A 20,206-nucleotide genomic window follows, 5' to 3' on the forward strand; every position below is an offset into this window, starting at 1 on the left:
GTGACACTTGTTATATTCATATACATTGTCATATAGTCAGTATATTTTGGTGTACAGTCAGCCATTTAGTTACATCTTTACAAGTCCTAGCTTCTTTTTTATTTTATTTAGGATCCTAGCTTCTGTGTTAGTAAAGACAATGATACAGCCATAAAAAGAAACATTCTGTGATAGGATGAGTGTATCACACAAATATTACATGGAGCAAAAAGACAAGTATGAAGCTAATTGAAAGGACCTCCAGGATACTGAAACAAAAGCCATATAATGAATGATTGTTTTCCTTAAAGTACTATGTTATCTCTCATCTCTTTTGCTGTCCCTTGGTTATCTCATATTGTTACAGTATCTCACTTTGTTATCTGATATATTGGATATATTTGTATTTGGTTATTTGAAATTGGATAGGGAAGGGGGGAAAACCAACATGGGGGGGTGGGGGGGAGGGTAATGGGGACCAAGACATGTGAAAAGGTATCAATGTATGTGAATTAATGCACCTTCTATCTGGCAAATATCATGTAACCCTTTTATTAATTACAATAAAAAATATTTTTTAAGGCCTGGAGTTTGGCCTAGTGGTAGAGTGCTTGCCTAGCATGCACAAAAACCCAGGTTCAATTCCTTGAACATACTTAGAAAAAGCCAGAAGTGGTGCTGAGGCTCAAGTGGTAGAGCTCTAGCCTTGAGAAAGATCCAAAGACAGTGCTCAGGCCCTGAGCTCAAGCCCAGGACTGGCAAAAAAAAAATTATTTTTTAAAAAGAAGACAAGAAGTAATGCATCTTATATGCATCTATTTATACCAAGGCAAAACTGGTCAATACAGTAAACCATTATTGCTTAAAGGTGCTGAAATAAGCCAGATGCTGGTGGCTCACACCTGTCATCCTACACTCAGTAGAGAGACCAGAGGATCAAGGTTCAAAGCCAGCACAGGCAGGAAGGTTTGTGGGACTATCAATCACCAAAAAGCCAGAATTTGAGCTGTAGAAGGAAAGACTCATGGCACTACATGCAGCAGGCTGCAGCACCTGGTCCTTAGGGAAAAAACAAAGTACACAAGGGCTACTGTCCAAGGTTAAGAGGTGAAAGAGGGGGTCCTTTCAGCCCCTGCAACCTTATTTCCCTGGGGCAGAACTAGAACATTCTGGGGCGGAAAACCAAGACGGGTGGGGGGTGTGGGGGGGGGGAGGGAAACGGGTACCAAGACATGTGAAAGGGTATCAATGTATGTGAATTAATGTACCTTCTATCTGGCAAATATCATGTAACCCTTTTACTAATTACAATAAAAAAAATAAAATAAAAAAACATTCTGGGGCAAGAGTGACAGGAAAGGAAACACTGACAATAACCAAAATGCATCCACAGTTTACAGTCTGGGCAAGGGATGCTCAAATGTCAGGCATGGCACTGAGAGAGGGCAAAGGCCATGGGGAATCAGGAAATGAGTCGAGGGAGTACTGAGCTATTCCCAGGGTGCCTCTTCTTGGCAGCACAATAAGGAGTTTATTTTCAAACACAGCAAAAGCCAGCTAAGATAAAAGCCTCCAAATTAAAATGCAAACAGGAGAGCAGACCACATTTCAAAGGCCCTTCTGAGAAGAAGACAGGCTACCCCTACAGAGCTGCAGGCAAGGCAGGACAGAACTCCCTGCCTGTCTCCCCAGATACCAAGTGTCCTTACAGAGGCCATGAGCTTCTTCTGGTATGTGCCAGGATTTCAAAAGCATTCACAACAATGCTATTATCCACAGTAGCCAAGATATAGAAATAATAAATGTCCAAGAATGAACGAACAGAGGAGATGCTGTGTATATACAATGGAATACTAGTCAGCCATAAAAAAATGAAATCCACCATTTACACCATGCACCAATCTGGCAAACATTATGTGCCAAGCACAGAAAGACACACACTGTTCACACTTCTATTTGAAATCTAAAAAAACTCACAGAAGGAGAGACCAGAACAGTGGTTGTCAAGGTGATCAGAAATGAGATAGAATCAGTTCTAAGTTTCTGGTGTTCTGGGAATTTAGTATCTAGTAGTGACAATAGTTAATAATACTGTGTTGTGTGTATGAATATTTATTCAGACATTAAAAGTGAAATCCTTCATTTCAGATAACCAGGGGAACCTGAAAGGCCCTGTGCTGAGTGAAGTAAGCCAGCCACAAATGATAAACACCGTATTACCCCGTACTTCACCATGTGTAAGATCTAAAGAACAGTGATGTTCTAGAAGAGAACTGTAGGACTGGATGTATGGGTCAGTTTGGTAGGGTGCTAGCCTAGCAAGTCTGAAGACCAGAGTTTCATCCTCGGTACCATAAGAACACGCAGACAACCAACCAAAAAACCAGAATGTTGGTTCCTAGAGGAAGATGGGGAGAGGGTGTTAATGCATAGGAGACCAATTAGATAGGAAGAATAAGTCATTGGGATTTTTCTTTTTTGAACAGATGGTCGCTAGTTAACAATAAGCTTAACTATTTCAAAATAGCTAGAGAATAGACTTTAGAATATAGTTGCCATACAAAGGCAGTATAGCGCTGAGTGCGTACAACAACAAGTTGGAAAAATCACAAACCAACAAGTTAATGTTTCACCTTAAGCTCCTGGAAAAAGAGCAACAAACCAACCCGAACCCCAGTAAAAGAAAGCAAATTATTAAAATCAAAGCAGAATTCAATGACTTGGAATCCAAAAAAACTATAGAAAGAATCAACAAAACAAGGAGTTGGTTCTTTGAAAGAATTAACATTGACAAACCCTTAGCAAACCTTACCAAAAAAAGAAGAGAGCATATCAAAATAAACAAAATCACAGACAAAAATGGTAATATCATGACGGAAATTACCAAGATCCAGAGTATCATGAGGGAATACTTCTCAAACCTTTACGCCAACAAATTTGAGAATCTAGAAGAAATGGATGAATTCCTAGCCAATATTAATATACCCACACTGAACCAAGAAGAACTGACCCAACTAAACAAGCCTATTTCAAGCACTGAAATAGAAATGGCAATAAGAGAACTTCCACCTAAGAAAAGTCCAGGGCCAGATGGATTCACTGCTGAGTTCTATAAGGTCTTCAAAGCAGAACTCACACCAATACTCCTCAAGCTCTTCAACGAAATTGAAAATGAAGGTTCTTTACCAAACTCATTCTATGAAGCCAGTATAGCCCTCATCCCCAAACCAGGCAGAGATTCATCAAAGAAAGAGAACTATAGACCTATTTCTTTGATGAACATTGATGCAAAACTTCTCAACAAAATACTGGCCAACTGTCTACAACAACTTATCAAAAAAATTATACACTATGATCAAACAGGATTCATCACAGGGAGGCAAAGCTGGTTCAACATACGCAAATCAATATAATTCAACACATCAACAGGAGCAAGGACAAAAATCACATGATTGTCTCAATAGATGCGGAAAAGACATTTGACAAGATCCAACACCCCTTTATGTTAAAAGCTCTGGAGAAACTAGGACTCCAAGGAACATTCCTCAATATAATAAAGGCTGTGTATGACAAACCCACAGCTAGTATTACACTTAATGGCGAAAAGCTAAAGCCATTCCCTCTAAAATCAGGAACGAGACAAGGATGCCCACTCTCTCCACTCCTCTTTAACATAGTATTAGAATTCCTAGCCAATGCAATAAGGCAAGAAGCAAGCATAAAGGGGATCCAAGTAGGGAAAGAGGAGTAAAACTATCCCTCTTTGCAGATGACATGATTCTGTATTTAAAGAATCCTATAGACTCTACTCCCAAGCTCCTTGAGTTGATTCAAAACTTTGGAAGGGTAGCAGGCTATAAAATTAACCCTCAAAAATCAACTGCCTTCCTCTATGCCAACAGTGAGAGGAACGAGGCAACGATCAGGAAGGCAACTCCTTTCACAATAGCCTCAAAGAAAATAAAGTACCTAGGAATTAGCTTAACTAAGAATGTAAAGGACCTTTTTTGATGAAAACTTTAAAACCCTGAAAAAGGAAATTAAAGCAGAACTAAGGAAATGGAAAAACCTCCCATGCTCCTGGATTGGAAGAATCAACCTCGTGAAAATGACAATCTTGCCAAGGGCTATCTACAAATTCAACGCAATACCCATCAATATCCCAATGTCATTCTTTAAAGAAATAGAAGAGGCAATTCAAAATTTCATATAGAATAATAAAAGACCCCGCATAGCAAAAACACTTCTTACCAGAAAGAACAGCACAGGAGGAACTTCAATACCAAATTTTACACTCTATTACAGAGCTATAATTATCAAAACAGCAAAAGAACAGACCTGAAGACCAATGGAATAGAACTGAGGACCCAGATATTAAACCACAGACCTATGGCCACCTAATCTTTGACAAGGGAGCCAGAAAGATAGAATGGAAGAAAGACAGCCTCTTCAACAAGTTGTGCTGGCAGAACTGGTTAAGCACCTGCAGAAAACTAAAGTTGGATCCTTCTTTGTCACCCTGCACTAGAATTAACTGCAAATGGATCAAAGACCTGGAGGTAAAAGCTGACACACTGAAAACTTTACAAGAAGGAATAGGAGATACACTAGGCCACCTTGGCACAGGTCGAAACTTTCTTAATAAGGACCAAGAATCACAACAAATCAGAGAAAGGCTGGATAAGTGGGGCTGCATTAAACTGCAGAGCTTTTGTATGGCAAAGGACATAGCTAGTAAATTAGTTAGGAAGCCTACAGAGTGGGAGAAGATCTTCACCAACCATACAAAGGACAAAGGCCTCATATCTAAAATATATCAACAGCTCAAAAAATTAAATCACTCCAAAACTAATCTCCAAAGTAACAACCATCCCATTAAAAGATGGGCCAAAGACTTAAAGAGAGTCTTCTCTGAAGAAGAAACAAAAATGGCCTATAGACACATGAAGAAATGCTCAACATCTCTGGTCATAAAAGAAATGCAAATCAAAACAACGCTAAGATTCCACCTCACTCCAGTTAGAATGGCCAGGATCAGGAAAACGAATAATAACAGATGCTGGAGGGGATGTGGCCAGGAGGGATCACTACTACACTTTGGTGGGAGTGCAAACTCGTTCAACCACTATGGAAAGCAGTATGGCAGTGCCTCAGAAGGCTAAACATAGAGCTCCCCTATGACCCAGCAATTCCAGTACTTGGCATTTACCCAACCATCCAGAAACTAGGGCATACTCAATCCACTAGCACATCAATGTTCATTGCAGCATTATTCACCATAGCAAAAATATGGAACCAACCTAGATGTCCCTCAGTTGATGAGTGGATCAACAAGTTGTGGTATTTGTACACAATGGAATTCTATGCTGCTGTCAGAAAAAATGACATTGCCCCATTTGTTAGGCAATGGAAAGACTTAGAAAAAATCATATTAAGTGAAGTAAGCCAGACTCAAAGGAACATAGGCTCAATGGTTTCCCTCATTCATCATAACCTGTAGAAACCTTGGGCTCTACTAGCAGAGATTTGCAATAGAGCAAAATCTTGATACATAAGGCCATATAATATGAAGCTAATTGAATGGACCTCTAGGATATTGAAACAAAAGCCATATAATGAATGATTGCTGTCCTTAATGTGCTATGTTATCTCATCTCTTTTGCTGTTCCTTTGTTGTCTCATATTGACACAATATCTCACTTTGTTATCTGATATATTGGATACATTTGTATTTGGTTACTTGATATTGGACAGGGAAGGGGGGGAAACCAAGAGGGGGGCGGGGGGGAGGGTAATGGGACCAAGACATGTGGAAGGGTATCAATGTATGTGAATTAATGCACCTTCTATCTGGCAAATATCATGTTACCCTTTTATTAAATACAATAAAAAAAAGAATATAGTTGCCATAAAGATTCAACAAATGCATGAGGTGATGGATATGATCAATATATAACAGGCACACATTGAAACATTAAATAAATATTAATAGGTCATAAATATGGGATTAAAGTCTAGAGCAACTAAAACTGGTGTTGCGATTTCCTAAGAACACACCTCTTCAACACTCTCTCTAAACGGTACCCATGTCAGGTAAGAGATATGTTGGCCAGCTTGACTGTGCCAGTCACTTCACAGTGCAGATGACAGTAAATCCCCCGGGCACATTCAATTTGTCTAGCTTGTTATCTGTCCATTATATCTCAATAAAGCATGGTTGGCTCACAGGCCAAGTTCAGCTGAACAGAACTGCAAGGCCCAAGTCTTTCAAAGAGAAGAAAATCACAGGGCCACCCAGGAAGGCACACATGAGGAGCCTGGCACACATGAGGAGCCTGGCACACATGAGGAGCACGCCATACCTGAAGCTCTTAGTGCTCCTGACCCCCAACCCCTCTCAACCTTCCTCAGCCGACTTCAACTGGAGGGCGCAGCTCACTTCTGAAATCTAGTTGCTCAGGAGCCTGAGATCTGAGGGTCATAATTTAAAGCCATCTAGGCAAGAAAATCCTTGAGATTCTTATCCTCGGGTAACCACCAAAAAGCCAGAAGGGAAGGTGTGGCTCAAGTTAAAACAAACAAACACACACAAAAAAAAAACCCGACATCTTCTTGCTTATACTTCCTCAAATGCTGGCTTGCCTCATGTAGGGAAGCTGAGTCCTCAGGTTCCCAGAAGGTGAAGACAGGGTCGCTACATGAGGTGTCGGCATCCCTGGTTTGTCCCAGAGGGGCTACAAGTCTCGTGGGTGGCTGAGTAGCAGGCCCCGCATGGAATTACTCATGAACCCACTTGGCTGAAGCGAGCGAGCGAAGGGAGAGGAGACAGCACGAGACGTGCATGCGGGTACTGCCACACCTCCTGCCACTCTATTAGAAAATGCCAAACAGGCCCACAAGTGTGCACCATGTACTGTGAACGGCATGGTCCTGATGAGCAGTTCAAGGCCCTCTGCCCTGCATCACTCCACCCGCTCCACTCACCACAGTCGAGCGAAGCAGAGGCACTGTCCTTGCATCTGTGAGATTTCAATATCGGCTTCTACATGACAATTTTAGAGACACAGCCAGACTGTCATTATCATACCCAAAAAGGGTAACACTGAGCTGTAGAATTTACTCATTCTGGTTCCAAGGAAGCAATTTGTTAGGTTCAACACAACCTCTTCTCTTTACAACTGAGAGGGAAGGGGCCTTGAGCCTCTAAGGTGAAGGGACATGAATGAGACAGAAACTGATATTGCCTTCAAGTCACAATGACAGATGACAGGCTTCTGATGTCATTGGAAGGTCAGGTTATTGTTTTAGTCATTTCCTTTCTAGTGTGTGTGTGTGTGTGTGTATACGTAAGTGCAGCAGTACTGGAGCTTGAACTCAGGGCCTCATGCTCTTGCTTACCATTTTTCACTCAAAGCTGGAGCTCTACCACTTGAGCCACACCACCCACTTCTAGCTTTTAACTGGAGATATGAGTCTGAGGAATTTGCTTGAGTAGGCTTTCAATCAGGATCCTTAGAATCACAAGTATTAGCCATTAAGAGTCTGACGAGGAACCTATGAACAGCTGAGGTTTAAGAGTTGGTGACTGCATGCCCGTACTTCCTCCTCCTCATCTAGCTGACCACTCCCTCCACCTCAACAGGGGGTGTGTTTCCCCTTCCAAGGGGCAAAGCTAAAATTCTAAGATTCCACACTCTGAGGGGACAGGGTGCTGGGTGAGCCCAGTCTGGCTGGCTGCAGAGTCACAGGCGTACCTTTGCCCGGCGGTAGAACCTCATTACTCATCCAACGTCTTGAGAAGGATGACGAAATCCCCCTAGACTCCCTCACCAACCTCAGCCCCCCCAGGGCTGCCCACCATCCAGGGCCATGGGCTCAAACTCATCTGTTGTCTCTTCCCTCTCTCCCCAGGACCCCCAAGCAAAAAAGGTCTTCTGCAAGTGTGTGCCTTCAGGGAACTTGGGGTCCTTCAGACTTCTCCAGAGGCAGCACTCACCAAACTGGCCGTCCTGTCTCACATAGAGCTCCATGATGCCATAGGCGATGGTGGTGGCAGCTGGGATCTCCAGGGCCACGTTGCAGTCCTTGAGGACATTCCCATCCTCCATGGCTGCCACCTGTGGACAAGAACACACACCCCCTCCTGCACTCTCTGTTCGGCTCCCTTTGGCCTGCCTTGCATACAAGCACGCTAGGAAAATGGCCATGGAGCCAAGTGAGAAAGAGGACCTGACAAAGGTGCGGATTTAAACCCCACGGGTGTTGTGATGTATTGCCATATGCCAGAGCTAGAGGGCAGCCTGTGCAGCCCCAGAGTGTGAGAGGCAGGGAGGTAAGACGTACACATGTCAGGGCATTGGTGGCATAGGTCTGTAAACCCAGCCACTCAGGAGACTGAGATCTGAGGACCATGGTTCAAGCCAGCCTGGGCTGAAAGACTGATCTCCAGTTAACCAGCTGGAAGTAGAGGCATGGCTCAAGTGGTAGAGGGTGAAAATTGAGCAAAAAGAGCCAAACTAGATCATGGGGCTCTGAGTTCAAGCCTCACTTCTGGCACAAAAATAAATAAATAAATAATAACCAGGCATCTCATTACTGAATTATATTTTGGTCAACAGATCATATATATTACAATAGTTCCATAACATAATAACTAATGAAACCATAAAGTTCCTCACAGTAATAGTACAGCCACTGTGGCATGACAGCAAGAGACACCACTGGTGTTTGTGGTGATGTTGGTGTATGCACATGATATTACTTCTACCATACTTTTTATCGTTTGAGTGTGTGTGCACATATATATATATATACTAAGTATACAGTATAAATAAAACATACTATATACTAAGTATGCAGTATATACATAAAAACTAAACATGTATAGTATATACTATACAGTATATGCTATATATAGTACATAAAGTATATACTATATTGCTATGTATAAACCATACAACATACTATATAATATATAGATGCACATACATATATACAGATAGACATAGTGAAATGGCTCTCACTATGTAGACCAGGCTGGACCTGAACTCTTGATCCTCCTGTCTCAGAAGCCAATGGCTATACTTCTAAGTTATGAAGGTGAAGAATGCCATGAAACTACACTGAGTGAGGCTGGCAGCAGCCTGTCATCTCGGGACCACTTGTCTCTAGACTATCAAGAGGCCTGATTGACCTCAGCCATGTACATCTGTGCAACTGGACGCTGTGATGTTCACCCAGCCATGAAATCACTTAGTGAAGCATTTCTCAGAACATAATAAGCAGTGTACAACCAAATAAAATCCACTCCCAATACTCTCATCCATGGTTATGGACACAGTTAGGAAATCCTGCTAAAAATCCCAATGGAAGGAGAGTGTCTGGGAGATGCCTGCAGATGCGCCCGGAACCGGGGCAGTGTGGGGAGAGGCTGCAAAGGAAACATGGGCACAAAAGTTTCCTCCTTTAAGTCCTGTGATCTGAAAGAGACAAGGCTGGGAATCTATTGCTAGAGACTAAAGAAACGTTTTTTTAGCAACTTGCTTCTGGTTAGATTGTGTGGCTTTAGGTCAAGTACGCAATGGCTGATAGACTCCTGACTCCTACAGCATCAGGACTTGAGCAGGCATTGACCACAAGCCAAAACATCAGTAGGAACAGTGCATGCCATCTCTCACCAAGTGCCCATCTTCCCATCGCTGTCCCATCGCCCCTACCTACCTATAAAGACCCCCATTCGTCAAATGTAGCCATGAAGGGTCTACTAGAAAAACACAAAAGTGAGCTGGCACTGGCGGTTCATGCTGAGCTCTAAGCATCATACTTTAAAGCCAGTAAAGTCCATGACACTCTTATCTCCAATGAACCACCAAAGAGCTAAAAGTAGAGGTATGGCTCAAGTGGTAGAGCACCAATTTCAAACAAAAAAAGCTAAGGGACAGCATCTAGGTCCCAAGTTCAAGCTGTTGTATCAACACCACAAACAAAAACAAAACAAAAATTCCAAAACAACAAACAAAATGACAAAAGTTACACTAAGTTGGGAATAAGACCTAATGGTAGAGTGTTTGTCTCGCATGCATGAAGCTCTGGGTTCCTTTCCTCACTACTACATACACAGAAAAGGCACAAGTCGCACTGGAGCTCAAGTGGTAGAGTGCTTGTCTTGAGCAAAAGCAGCTCAGGGACAGTGTCTAGATCCTGAGTTCAAGCCCCAGGACTGGACAAAAAGAAAGAAAAAGTTACCCAAAAAGTAGATCTCCAAAACCCTAGGGAGCAATGGGTCAAGGGTGCAGTGTGGGGCTGTCTGCACCAACACACGAATCAGCTTCAAGGACATTTCTACTTTAAACTGGAAGAACTTGGTCATGGGCCTCACTCGGTTCACAGAGCATCAAGTTAGCTAACCTCAGAGTAAATATTTGAGAGCCCTGGCCCCAAGGTGTGAGGAGTATTCTCCTATTATCCAGCCTGGTCAGTGCCCACTCCACTCTCACTAAAGGCAAGCGCCTTCTGCTAGGCCACGGGACTGCTTCAGGTCTGGATAAGACTCAAGTGATCTGGTGACACCAGTTTTAAGGCAATCTTGCCCCCACAGATTCCAATAAAACTGATGAAAGCCTGGCACACCAACAGAAGAAAGAATGTCTTGGACTAGGTAGGGGGTAGTGAGGAGACTAATCAAATTAACCTTCTGTGAGGGGCAGTGGCCCACAATGTCAGCTCCTGGATCCAGCAGTGACTGAAGCCAGATTGCCTCGCATACTCCAGTTACAGCCGTCAATGTGTCCTCGCTCACTTGTGTCAGTATGACCTGTGTATCTGCCAACTCACTCCGGAAAGTGTTCTTTCTAATGAAGTGGACACCCTGCCTGCCTGCAGAGTCTCATGGCAGTGGCTGACTCCGCACGCCCCAGGTCCACACCTGCACGGTCTTGGTCTGGATGCCCACCATGCCGCCACACTTCTCCTCGATGTGAACGTGCTCAGATATCAGGCACTTCTGCGTGGTGACGATCTTCTGCGTCAGCACACACAGCACTTCATGCCTCCTCTCCAGCACCTGCTGCAGCACCGGGTTGTTCAGATGCAGCTTTCTGAAAAAGAAAAATGACCACTGAGTGGCTTGGGGAGATGATGGCACAAATTCTCTCCTCCTGACCCAGATGGCAAAGGAGGGAAGGGTGACAATCAGTGATGCTGAGTTCCAGGTAATGTAAGACAAGTCACCCAGAAAGGTCTTAACCAAGCTCCCCTGAGTCCCCCCACATCGTGCTGAGGACAGGCTGACCAACCCAATCCAACTACAGCACTGGCTTCCAGGAGGAAACCAGTGCACAGAGCATGTGCAGTCCAGCCGCAGTGGACTCTGGGAGAACCTAGGGACAACACTTGACAGCCAGGCCCAGGCAGCTCACATATTATAGGGAGGGGGCAGTAGCTTACACAGAGGACTACAGGCTTTAAACACAGTGGCAAGGAGGAAATTCAAGTGGTTGTTTTAGTGGTGGCGGTGGTGATTTTTGTGTGCCAGTACTGGGGCCTCAAGTTCTCCCTTGGCTTTTGCACTCGAGGCTGATGACCTACCACTTGAACCTTAACCTCCACTTTCCAGCTTTTTGCTCGTTAATTGAAAATAAGGAGTCTCACAGAATTTTCTTCCCAAACTGACTTTAAACCAGGACCTTCTGATTTTAGCCTCCTAACTAGCTGGGAGGGAGGGGGGAGGGAAGGAAAGGAGGGAGAGAGGAGGGAAGGAAAGGAGGGAGAGAGGAGGGAGGGAGAGGGAAGAGATGGGGGGAGAGATGGGGGGAGAGATGGGGGGAGAGATGGGGGGAGAGATGGGGGGAGAGATGGGGGGAGAGGGGGGAGAGGGGGGAGAGGGGGGAGAGGGAGGAGAGGGGGGAGAGGGGGGAGAGGGGGGAGAGGGGGGAGAGGGGGGAGAGGGGGGAGAGGGGGGGAGAGGGGGAGAGGGGGGGAGAGGGGGGGAGAGGGGGGGAGAGGGGGGGAGAGGGGGGGAGAGGGGGGGAGAGGGGGGGAGAGAGGGGGAGAGAGGGGGAGAGAGGGGGAGAGAGGGGGAGTTTCTTACCTTGACTTAGGAAGAGTAACTTTTTAGGAGGCATTTCTAATCCTTTACAGAGACCTTGGGGCTCTCCACCCCTCCCTCAGCTGCTTAAAATTTTGATAGCACTTTGAACATGGACTACAGGAAGTGATACCATGTTTAGAAATAAAGTTCCTTAGGTACATCATTGAACACCGTATTGAAGAAGTGGGCAGAGGAAACAAATCAGAGTTGGTTTCTGCATGCAAAGATCTATACGTTTACTGAGCTTTTGAAACCGCTCAGTTTAGTTCCCTGCAAAGCTTCGTACCCCTCCCAAACCACACAAATACAGGTGGCTAAGATATACTTGAACCCTACAGCCTTTGGGAAACATAACCCACAGGGGAACTGACACATGAGATCAAGAGATATGGTTTGCACAGAGAAAAGGAGGAAGTTCTCATATATGCTACAGTATGGAAGCATAAGCATCAAAAGACCAATTACAGTGTGGTCCCACATACACGTAGATAGGCAAATTCAGAGCGATAGAAGGTTGAAAGCTAACAAAGGCTAAGGGAGGACAGATGAGAAGTGATTCATTGGTTGTTGGGAGAATCCTGGTAGGGTGAGAAAAGTTCTAGAAATGGGACAGTGGTGCTGGCTGCATGGCAATAGGACTGTACTTAATGCCACCATCCAATTATATGCTTAATAATGCATTCAAACAGCAACGTTTGTTATATAAAGAATACATAAAACAAAAAGGGAAGATATACAAAAATGTACATGGTCAATATACAATAGGGCACTGGTGGCTCATGCCTGTAACCCTAGGCACTCAGGAGTCTGAGATCTGAGGACAGTGTGAAGCCAGCCCAGGCAGGAAAAATCCAATATTATCTCCAATTAACCACCAAAAAGCTGGAAGGAGAGCTGTGGCTCACATGGTAGAGTGCCAACCTTGAGCAGAGAAAGCTAAGGGACAATGCCCAGGCCCTAAGTTCAAGTCCCACTACTGGCACACACACACATACACGTGCATGCACACCCAAACAGATGTCACAAACAGGCTGAGCTTCACAATGGCCACTGCACCAAACTGGGACTTATCCTTTCTCCTCTATCTTCCCCAGTCATCTTTCATACACAAATGCCTATGCTCATTAAAGCAACAAGACAAAGAGGGAAAATGGATATTATTCATTTATTCCAACAATATTTCCTGAGCGCTTCCTGTGCCCTGGCTGCTGATCCAGCCTTGAGATCTTAAGTTAGGAAGCAGGCAGCATCCTCATGGCCACAATGACTGAGAGATGAGGAAATGAGCTCAAGACATACTTGGATGCAAATGGGTTCTGCAGAGCAGCGTCTTCGCTGCTCTACCCAGGGCACAGCACAGGCAGGCCTCCCTTGAAGGGGAGTTGATGAGTGTCAACAATATGTTCCCATCAGGAATGTCATGCCAAACCTTCAACTGGGAATGCAAGGCTACTGAATGTAAGGCAGAGACAAGGCTGGGAGGTCAGGTGGGTAGGGACTGGATTACAGAGGCACCAGCCCCCCCTTAGTGTCTTCTGACAAATGCAAAAGCCATAAAAGGCATTTTCTGGTTCTTTCCCACATTTGCAGGAAGACCACATCTTCCCCTCTTTCCAAAAAGCCAGGATTCAAGTCCAGTGTTCCAGCCATCCCATCAGAAAGGATGATGAAGTTTAGGTTGTATGAGGACGGTAGAAAGGTCAGCAACTTGGAAGAGCAGCTCAGATTTACAGGAAGAAATGCACCATCTGCCCTGCGTGGGGGAGGGGGAGACATGACACAGCTGTCCCCGAGGACAAGTGCTGCCGAGGAACTGGACAAGGAGGAGAAAAGCATCCTTACACAGAAAGCCAAATTTTGTAAGCAGGAAAATATAAAAAACAATTGAGAAAAAGTAGGAATGAAGTAATCTTATACTACTCTCATTTAAAAACTACTAAAATGAGCCAAACACCAGTGGTTCACACCAGTAATTCGAAGTACTCAGGAAGCTGAACTGGAAGATTATGGTTTGAAGCCAGCTCAGGCGGAAAAATCCCTCAGACTCTCAAATCAACCAGCAAAAGTCAAAAGTGAAGGTGTATGTAATCTGATATATTGTATGTTTATATGGTTATTTGAAATTGGATAGGGGAGGGGGCGGGGAAACAAGATGAGGGGCAGGGGTAAAGGGAGGGAAATGGGGACCAAAACATGAGAAAGGGTATCAATGCTTGTGAAGTAATGTACCTTCTATCTAGTGAATATAATGTAACCCTTCTATTACAATAAAATATATGGAAAAAAAGTAAAGGTATAGCTCAAGTGGTAGAGTAACAGCCTTGTGCAAAAAAGCCAAACAAGGGCAAGAGGTCTGGGAGGGGGGCGGGGGGGATGGAAGAAAGGGAAGGACGGTAAGGAAGGAAGGGGAGGGGAGGGTAGAAAAGAGAAGAAAGGCAGATAAAAGAAAAGGGAGGGAGGGAGAGAGAAAAGGAAAAGGGGGAAGAGGGAAGGGAAGAGAGGAGAGGAGAGAGGAGGAGAGAAGAGGGGAGGGGAGAGGAGGGGAGGGAAGAAGAGAGGAACCAATAGACAGAAAAAAAAATAGCTGCTAAAATGATGTATGAAGAAAACATTTTGAGGCGACAGCTCCAATTCCCACCCAGCTCTGCACCTATTCCAGGACTGCGGTGGTAGAACTACACTTGCTGGTGGGAAAGAAAAAGAAAAGGAAAAAACTTCAGCATGGACCAAGCTTGTCCTTGGAGTCCCCACATGCTCTGTAATGACAGAGTTACAGCCACCAATGCTGCGAGCCAAGTATCTAAAAGAGCTTGCCCTATACAACCTAACACCATTCTAACCTGCCTCCTGAAGCTACATGGCTGCAGGTATCAAAGGCACAAGCCCAAGCACCACTCCTGCTTAACCCTGGAGGCCTCCGGGAGGGCACTGGTACCAGCTCCAACAGCCCAAATGCTCCTAGCTTGGGAACATCTGCAACACAATCCAGGGCATTCCAACTATCAGTACTAGAGTCAAATGTGCTGGCTCCACCCGTGCTTGTTTCTGGGACCAGAGAAGATATGGTGTGGATACCATACCTCTGTGAAAATGCCTAAGCCCTACAACTCCCAGGACCAACTGCAGTCCCCCCAGAGAACCTGGCAAAGTCACTGGTGTATTCCAAAGCATCAAGCCCACAGTTATTAGGGCCAAACTCAGCTGAGCTTGTCCTGAGGAACCTGGGGAAGCTCCAGAACTATGGGTGCCCCCTAGCTCCAGAACTGTGGCTTCTGGCACCCCGTTCATCTTGAGAATCCCTGGGTAGGCCTGCTGCACATTCTGTGGCCCAGGATGCTTACTCTTGTCCTTATTTTGGTAACACTTGAACTTGTAATGAGGGACCTGAGGATAGCCCTCTCTATTCACAGCCTATACCACCAAACTCTGGCAGCTGCTACTCTATGAACCAATGCTATTAGCACTGGAAGCCTGTGTCTACTGAAAAGTCACAGAACGACCCCTATGCATAACTTAAGACTATATGATATATACAGACACTGCCAGCATCAAAGATGAATCAAGTATACAGGCACCAGATTTTGGAATTCCCCTACAAACTAAAACATGTATTCAACTGAGTTTTTAAATCCCATCTAATAAACAGAATGTCCCTTCTACAAAAGATTTCATAAAATTGGAAAAAGGCAAAACAATCAAAATCACAATGACATGAAAACATGATTCCCTCCAAAGAAAAACAACTTGAGAAATAGTTCTGAATTCTAAGGAAATGGTAAAATACCTAAGAAATTTGAAATACCTAAAAAATTTAAAGAATGATCCTAAGGAAATTCAGTGGGATTCAAGAGATTAAACAAAAAGAGCCAGGATTTGATGGCTTTCATCTATAATCCTAGCTTCTCAGGAGGCTGAGATCTGAGGATTGCAGTTCAACGCCAGCCAGAGCAGAAAAGTCCATGAAATCAGAATGTCATGAACCAATTAATCATCACAAAGCCAGAAGTAGAGCTCAAATGGTGAAGTGCCAACATTGGCAGGGGGTGGCAGGGGATTAAAGGACAGTGTCTAGGCCCCCAGTTCCATCCAAGTACTAGCACAAGTAGTAAAAAGTTATTATTATTATTATTATTAGCTAGGCACCAGTGGTAATGCCTATAATCACAGATACTCAGAAGGCTGAAATTTGAGGATCAAAGCTATGCAGAAAGGTCTATGAGACTCTTATATCCAATATCCAATTAACTACCAATGGAGCTGTAGCTCTAGTGGTAAAGTACCAGATGTGAGCCCAAAAGCTCAGGTACAGCATCTAGGCCCTGAATTCAAGTTTCAGAACCAGCATTAAAAAAAATGACTCACTTAGAAAAAAATCGTATTAAGTGAAGTAAGCCAGACTCAAAGGAACATAGGCTCAATGGTTTCCCTCATTGTCATAATCAGTAGAGACCTTGGGCTCTCCTAGCAGAGATTTACAATAGAGCAAAACCTTGATACATAAGGCCATATAGTATGATGCTAAATGAAAACACCTCTAGGATATAGAAACAAAAGCCATATAATGAATGATTGTTATCCTTAATGTACTATGTTTTCTCTCATCTCTTTTGCTGTCCCTTGGTTATCTCATATTGTTACAGTATCTCACTTTGTTATCTGAATCTCACTTTGTTATCTGATATATAAGATATATTTGTATTTGGTTATTTGAAATTGGATAGGGAAGGGGGGAAAACAAGATGAGAGGTAGGGGTGGGGGGAAGGGAAATGGGGACCAAGACATGTGAAAGGGTATCAATGTATGTGAATTAATGCACCTTCTATCTGGCAAATATCATGTAACCCTTCTATTACAATAAAAAATATATGAAAAAAATAATGACTCGAAGAGTATGACATCCCTAACACATAAAAATGATTCAGGGTAATGAAACATTAAAGAGATGGTAATGCTTGCTACACAAGTTGTTTATAATACATTGTATACCTGTACCAAGTTACTATAATATATCCTAAAATATTATAGAAGACATATAGTCACTATGTTGTGCTATTTTGTGTGTGTTAACTCAGGCACTGTTTTGTTTAGCTTTTTCACTCAAGGCTGGTGCTCTACCACTTGAGACCCAGCTCTACTTCTGGATTTTTGGTAGTAACTATAGAGATAACGAGTTTGAGGACACCCCTGCCCAGGCTGGTTTTGAACCATGATCCTCAGATCTCAGTGGCTTCTTGACTAGCTTGATTATAGGTGTGAGACACCAACACCTACCTAGAAACCATCTTTTTCTCCATATATTTTTATTGTAATTAAAAGGGTTTCATTATATTCACCAGATAGAAGGTGCATTACTTCACAAATATTGATACCCTTTCTCATGTCTTGATCCCCATTTCCCTCCCCCCACCCCCACCCCTCATCTTGTTTTCCCCCCTTCCCTATCCAATTTCAAATAACCAAATAAGCATATATACAATATATCAGATAACAGGGTGAAATACTGTAACAATATGGGATAACCAAGGGACAGCAAAAGAGATGAGAAATAACATAGTATATTAAGAACAACAATCACTCATTATATTGCTTTTGTTTCTATATCCTGGAGGTCCTTTCTTTTAGTGTCATCCTATATGGCTTTATTTATCTAGGTTTTGCTCTATTGTAAATCTCTGCTAGTAGAGCCCAAGGTTTCTACTGATTATGACGAATGAGGGAAACCATTGAGCCTATGTTCCTTTGAGTCTGGCTTACTTCACTTAATGTGATATTTTCCAAGTCTTTCCATTTCCTTACAAATGAGGCGATGTTCTTTTTTCTGCAGCAGCATAGAATTCTAATGTCCTTCCTGTTCCTGTTCTAAGGTCCATCTTCCTGCAGACCACTGGGATTCGACTGATTGAGCAGATCACTGGAGCACATACAAAGCAGCGCCATCACTGACTACAAGCCCAAAAACCTGAGTAGAAGAACTGCCTAGGGGTCTAAAATCACTGAACTGAAATGCCCAAAACAGAATCCACTAAAATGCATGATGTAGTTCAGAGTCCATTGTAAGTGGCTAGTAAAGGAGGCTAGACAAAACAAGTCTCCTTTCTTCCAATCCTCAATTCCCTCCAGAACCCCTGGTACTGGGAAAGGCACTTCTGATGACAGGATGGTCCCCAAGGCTTGCTGAGCCCAGCAAAGGACATGCAAGATCCCAAAGGGACATCTCCCACTGAACAGAAAACAGAAGCTCACTCAGGGATGGTATGACAGGCAGAAATCACACAGCCCCAGCTCCTGCTGGCCCCACTGCCAGCATGTCTTTGACTTTGACCTTGCTGCAAAGTCCAAGCTGCCCTCCAGCTGCAGTCTGCCTCACTGCACTGAAGACAGCCATGGGGCTGGGATTCTGTTTCCCAGGTCAGTGCTGCCACCTTTTGGAAGCCATATGCTGGACAGATGTCATTATCTTTCCTTGGGAGAGATCTCATAGGGACAGAGGAAACAAATCATTTGACCACCTTCAGACAATCTCTGGAAGAAATTCTTCCTTCCATATTCTGTCTTGCTCCAAGAAGCCCAAGGAGAGGTCTGGGTGCTGCACTGGGGACAATGGATACTTGGAAACACCTCAGAATGGCTCAAGAGAGCTGCCCCTGGCCCCCTGACTTTCCTCAGAGCAGCACTCACTATGGGATAGGGCTCTTAAGGCAAGTGGATGAGCCAGCAAAGATTTGCTGAGACCCTGGGTTATGCTCAGAGAGGTGAATGACAGTAGCTCAAGTCACACAGCTAAGCCTCAAGTTGATCATTCAGCAGGCTCACAGCTGCTGTGCTACTCTGACACCCTCTGGCTGTAGTAAGAATTCCACCCTCATCTCTGTCAACCCCTACAGCTGTGGGCATTTATATAGCAGGCTGCTGGATTGTGCCCTGGCCAGGGGCTACTGAGCAGAAAGGAAGGCTCGGGGCTGGGAGTATGGCGTAGTGGTATAGTGCTTACCTAACATGCATGAAGCACTGTGTTTGATTCCTTAGTCCCAAATACACAGAAAAGGCCAGAGTAGTGCTGTGGCTCAAGTGGAAGAGTGCTAGCCTTGAGAAAACCCAAGGACAGTGCCTAGGCCCTGATTTCAAGCTCCAAGACTAGCAAAAAAAAAAAAAAGGGAAAGCTTGAGCCACCTGCTTGCTCGTTAGTAACAACCAACTGCTTCCATTTCAGTCACTGCTTTAGGCAGCTTTCACCACTGTGACAAGTCAGTTTAAAAGAGGAAAGGTTCATTTTGGCTCATGACTTCAGAGGTTTCAGCCCATAATTGGTTGGTCCTGGTGTTTGGGGTTTGTAGTGGCACAGTCCATCTCAGCCAGTATGGGTGGCAGAAAGGCTGCTCAGCTCACAGAAGCCAGGAAGAGAAAGAGACAGGAAGGGACCACTGTCCTTGTGTCTATTCCAAAGACATGCTCTCATGACTTCCTTCCTCCCACTAAACCCCACCTCTTCAGGTTCTACCATCTCCCAATAGTACTATAGGCTGGTGACAAAGTCTTTAACCCATGTCCTTTGAAGGAAACTCTAGATCCAAACTATTAGCACCGAGATACCAAAACTAGAGCCCAGTGCAGAAATGGCTCCATTTCCAATATACAATAATCTCCTTTACCCAAGGTTTTACTTTTCCATAATTTCAGTTACTAGAGTCATCTGCAGTCTGAAAATCCCAGTAGTAAACACTTAAGTTTTAAATTGCACACCTTTCTGGGTAGTGTATGCACTCTAGTGCCAATCGACCTGAGATGTGAATCATTCTCTGCACGTGGTATTCACCGTGTATATGTATTCTCCCATGAGTCACTTAGGAGCCAGCAAAATTGCTCAAGTATTGCTTATTTCACTTACTAATGAATGGCCCCTGGAGGAGAGATCATAGCAATTTGGACTTCCTAAAACAAGCCTTAGTGAGCTTCAACTTTTGGGGAACACACACACACACTTTCTAATGATCAGAAAGACAAAAAGTACGAAGCTGCCAAATCCTCCAGTAAGACAAAGCTACCCTGTGAAATTGTGAAGAAAAAAAACTTGTGGTAACTTCGCTGTCAAAGGTTAAGCTGTAAAGCCATATTAGGTTTAAGTCCGTAATGCTCACTCA

At 44.0% G+C, this 20,206-nt stretch overlaps 1 protein-coding gene across 1 annotated transcript in view; it reads right to left on the reverse strand.

Annotated features, from left to right (window-relative positions):
* Positions 1-20,206, reverse strand: part of Gsdme (gasdermin E) — a 47,282-nt gene that overhangs the window by 13,108 nt on the left and 13,968 nt on the right. The window contains exons 4-5 of the mRNA XM_090332776.1: positions 10,904-11,075; positions 7,976-8,096 (exon numbers count right to left, since the gene is read on the reverse strand). Of these exons, the coding sequence (XP_090188902.1) occupies positions 7,976-8,096; positions 10,904-11,075 (293 nt within the window). The remainder of the gene's footprint in view (positions 1-7,975; positions 8,097-10,903; positions 11,076-20,206) is intronic.

The sequence above is a fragment of the Megascapheus bottae genome, chromosome 5, assembly GCF_031878675.1.
Source record: "Megascapheus bottae isolate mThoBot1 chromosome 5, mThoBot2.hap1, whole genome shotgun sequence".
In the NCBI taxonomy this organism is placed as follows: Eukaryota; Metazoa; Chordata; class Mammalia; order Rodentia; family Geomyidae; genus Megascapheus; species Megascapheus bottae.